Source organism: Opisthorchis viverrini (genome assembly GCF_000715545.1).
Source record: "Opisthorchis viverrini unplaced genomic scaffold opera_v5_15, whole genome shotgun sequence".
NCBI classification, from domain to species: Eukaryota; Metazoa; Platyhelminthes; class Trematoda; order Opisthorchiida; family Opisthorchiidae; genus Opisthorchis; species Opisthorchis viverrini.
The window spans coordinates 1,155,611-1,159,415 of record NW_008751671.1 but is presented as its reverse complement, the minus strand read 5'-3'; the positions used below and the strand labels follow the sequence as shown (position 1 = coordinate 1,159,415).

General features: G+C 44.2%; 1 protein-coding gene across 1 annotated transcript in view; it reads left to right on the top strand.

Moving 5' to 3' along the window:
• The window catches only part of T265_01392 (hypothetical protein), a gene marked incomplete at both ends in the record, with an annotated part of 60,492 nt that extends 57,239 nt beyond the window's left edge, over positions 1-3,253 (top strand). Inside the window, one exon of the mRNA XM_009165418.1 lies at positions 2,992-3,253. Coding sequence (XP_009163682.1) covers positions 2,992-3,253 — 262 coding nt within the window. The remainder of the gene's footprint in view (positions 1-2,991) is intronic.
• Between the last annotated feature and the right edge of the window lie 552 nt (positions 3,254-3,805).

The window sequence follows — 3,805 nt, the reverse complement described above, 5'->3', positions numbered from 1 at the left end:
CCGTCGAGCGGGTGGGAAACACCCAGCCATCAGCCGATAAGGGTTCAACAGAGGTCAATAGGGAAAATGCCGGGATATTGAGGCGATACTTTTAAATTGTAAACCAATTTTGGTCGTTTTGTGAAGTGGGATAAATAATTGTTCCTCTTCAGACCTATAAGATAACAAAAAATGACCATGCGATTATTTTGAGGTTGTATTTTGAAACTGTATTTCACTACCGTAATCTCTTTATGACCAAACACTTGAACTGTTTGTGACGTGAACGCAAACTTCAGTTTATCCGCGGCAATCTTTAGTCACAAAAGCTTACAGACAGACTGCGTTCAATTCTTATCGCAAAATGTCTCATATCCCACATTTAAAAAGCCTGGAATCCTCAAATGTAGAATGGCTGAATAGCAAATTTGAAGTTTATTTTCGAAACACCGCAAGTATCGTTGACTACTTTTCAATACCGATTGACAACTTTCCTTAAAATAATCAAGACAAATTTTTCGACCATACTGTGTCAACTTACCACTAGTTTTTCACCTGTTTTCCCTCCGATACTACCAAGGTTGTCTGTAAGCCATCCTGTCACCACCCCGATACGCTGCTTAAAGATAAAACCACGGTTGACCGGTTGGCGACATTTCGATCGTCTCGGTGACGGAGGCTTGCGCTGCAGTAGCGCCAGGGTCTTTAAGTCTCGTCTTATTGGTTGGGGCCGGTCACTGTCGCGCTGCCGCATGCGCTGCCTAAGCCAACAGTTGCCACGGCGGTTGCTGTCACGATGCTGTATGCTCACTATGTTGTACGCTCACGATGCTGTATGCTCACGCTGCCCTGGTAACTGGCCCTCGTGGTTTGACTGAAAGTGTGGTTTACTGCGTGGATTGTGGTGGAAGACCGTGACCGTTATTCGGCTTCAAGCGGCATAGCACCGGGTCTAGAAAGGTGGGGCTTACCAAAGTAGACGATGAAGAAACACTGGAAGTACGGATCCACTCTAAACACTGGTTTTATGATCACTAGACCACAAAGTCTGTTTCAAAGATGCGGTTCATATTTTGTGAGAATTGTAAATTTATGCCTGCATACAGTGGAATGTGAATAAACAACCAGATTTGTGCTTGTCCTCCGTACCATAGTTGAGTAGGTGTTGATTTTCAATACATATGACCATCCTCTACAGTCACGGAACTTTTCCTTAGCGCTATAGCGGTTGTTAAAGATGCATGAAACTCATATGGAACAATATGGTCACAACAGTTTCCGCGTAGTGTTCCGCGTACAGCTACAAACATCCATGTATTATTAGGTCTTCTTTGACATGCTCTCAAGGGGTCTGCGATTCTCTGTCGAGCAGTTTGGTACTTACCACTTCTTATGTGGCGCCTTCAGTTGTGTTAATAAACATAGATCTAACAAAATTGTATCGCCTCTTGTTCCATAACAACATGGTCCGTGAAGGAGAACAGACGGAGAAAGGTACAACAAAGCGCGATTTACGTTCGTAAAATATCACACTAAGTATGCCACTGGCTTCCTACTTTTATCATGTCGGAGTTTGCCTCAAGCATTCCTTTCCCTTGGACCCCCATCCCAGAAAGTCTGATGATTCAGCAGATTGAAGGGGGGAAGCGGATCCATACATTTTTCGCAAGTTTGCTGCTGAGCAAATTAGTTGGTTCCTTTTTGAGAATCAGCGTAGGGGGTATGCATTAGTATCCTGTTCCCAACACAACGGAGTGTCTTGTCAATGTTGATGCCCACCGTAACCAGATACAGGTGATATGTTTTGATTATTGCTGATCAAAAACAGTTGTCTCTGAAATTTCTTCACTCGAATACCAAAGGCTGCGCTATAGACACATTGCTTTGGAGATAGACTACTGTCTTGTCTACTTCACGGGTGGCAGAGGTTTCTAAGTGTTGTATGAGGTTTGACAATTTCATCAAATTATTCATCCCTCAGATCAATGGTACAAAAAACTTCCCGGTAAGCAGACTTCACGATTTGAAGAGCGTCACCACCGAGAATGAGGGTGGCTGCAGATGATCGCCAATCAAACAACGTGAGGTTGCACTGTGGTGGAAACGGGATAAAGTCAAAAGGTTATGCAAAAGCAATGGTTTTTCAGTGTGCTCGCCTCTCGTACTGAATTATGAAAAAAGACAATGAAGTCCGCGCATTCACGATGAGTGGTTCACTTTTGGTTTGTTTCGCGGCGTTTCTACTCTGCAGTGTTCATTGCGTCAGTGAGAAAGTCGTATAAGAAGGAGGTAACGAACACCTTGGTTCCTTCCGTCTGAGATTTTGAAAGGTGGGCGAGGCTCATTGTATGTCCATTCTTGTGTAGATGTATGCGGAGGAAGTTTTTCTACCCCACAGTTCCTCACCAGTAAATTCATTAGAATGACTGGATCGACGGTGTCCAACCTGCCTTTGACAGCAAGAAAGTCTGGCATGGTTGGTTTTTCATATTGGTGGCACAGTTCCAGCAGCTATCGTAGGACGAATTCATAGCAAGTACAGCGACTGACCGCACAGAAACCATCCTGCTCACCTTAAGTTTACGGTAATCATAGAAGTTTAGATTCAGCGTTCACCAAAATCAATTTCCCATGCACACAGTATTCTGCATTTGTGGATTGCATCACTATTCTTCATTCGGCTAATATTACCCCGGCAATCTAAAGTTTCTTCGCTAACGACATCAGTTCGTGTAGCAAAAAAGATCCTTCATCTTTGCATAAGGTAGGCGACAGTCCTGTGGCTGTGAGGTCTCGTGTCATCTCTGGATAGTCCTGGCACATAGGTAAGGATCAATTTTATGGACCTTGGTTATTTATTAATGAAGGAAGGGATCGGGATTCGGTGTGGAGTCAATTCAGTTGATGTTCGAAGTAGCTGGCTCAACAGTCGATGAATCGTGGTACTCGGGGATTATGTCTCCACTTTGTTTCTGGGTGATCTGGTTACTGTTTGGTCATTTTAGCCGAAAGTCCTGGAGGCATCCGCAACTTCCATTCAGAATGGGAGATGGTTCCACCAAGCCTCGCAACTTCGTATCGAGGAGGTGATAAATGCCAGCCTGAATTGCTTGTACATCTATTCATGCTCGTCGCCAATGGGGAACATCGAGCGATGGGGATACATCTCGAAATAGCTCATCGGTTAGAGCACGAAGCTGCTGAACGCAAGATCCATGGTTCGAAAACAACCCTATTTTTTATTCCTCCTGTCAAAGCCTGGAAAACCTGGTAGTATCTCAGGCGTCTTGTTTCCTTTGCACCATAAGAATGCACTGAACGATTTATTCAAAGGAATGGGTAGATAGCCAGTAATTGTCATCTGAACGGGTTTCGAAGACACTTATTACTCTACTTGCAGGCTGTAGAGTATTCCGAATTGTGCGAGTGCAACTTCCTCAACATGGGATAGAACAGGTGTAAGGGTCAGTACAGGTGTGCCGATCAAGCCAGGTCAGTATGTCTGATTCGCTGTTCACCGAAACGAATAAAGGGTCACGCACACACCAGGGGGTTACTGTTACCAGAACGAACTGTTAATTGCCAAGAATTTCGTCTTAACTACGGACTGATCGATTCTGATCAATTCTCACATTTTGCTTATATTTGTCGTCATCACATGTTCAGCCACCAGATTGCATCGTGCTGAGCCCCTATTGATTTATCATCGTTCCACTCTCACATGTGACTCCATTGGTCGTTGCATTTCGTTAGTTGTCTACCCGATCATGCATAACTGTTGTTTCCTATTGGTTATTCGGTGAAGAGCAAGTCCCAGCCAATTCCT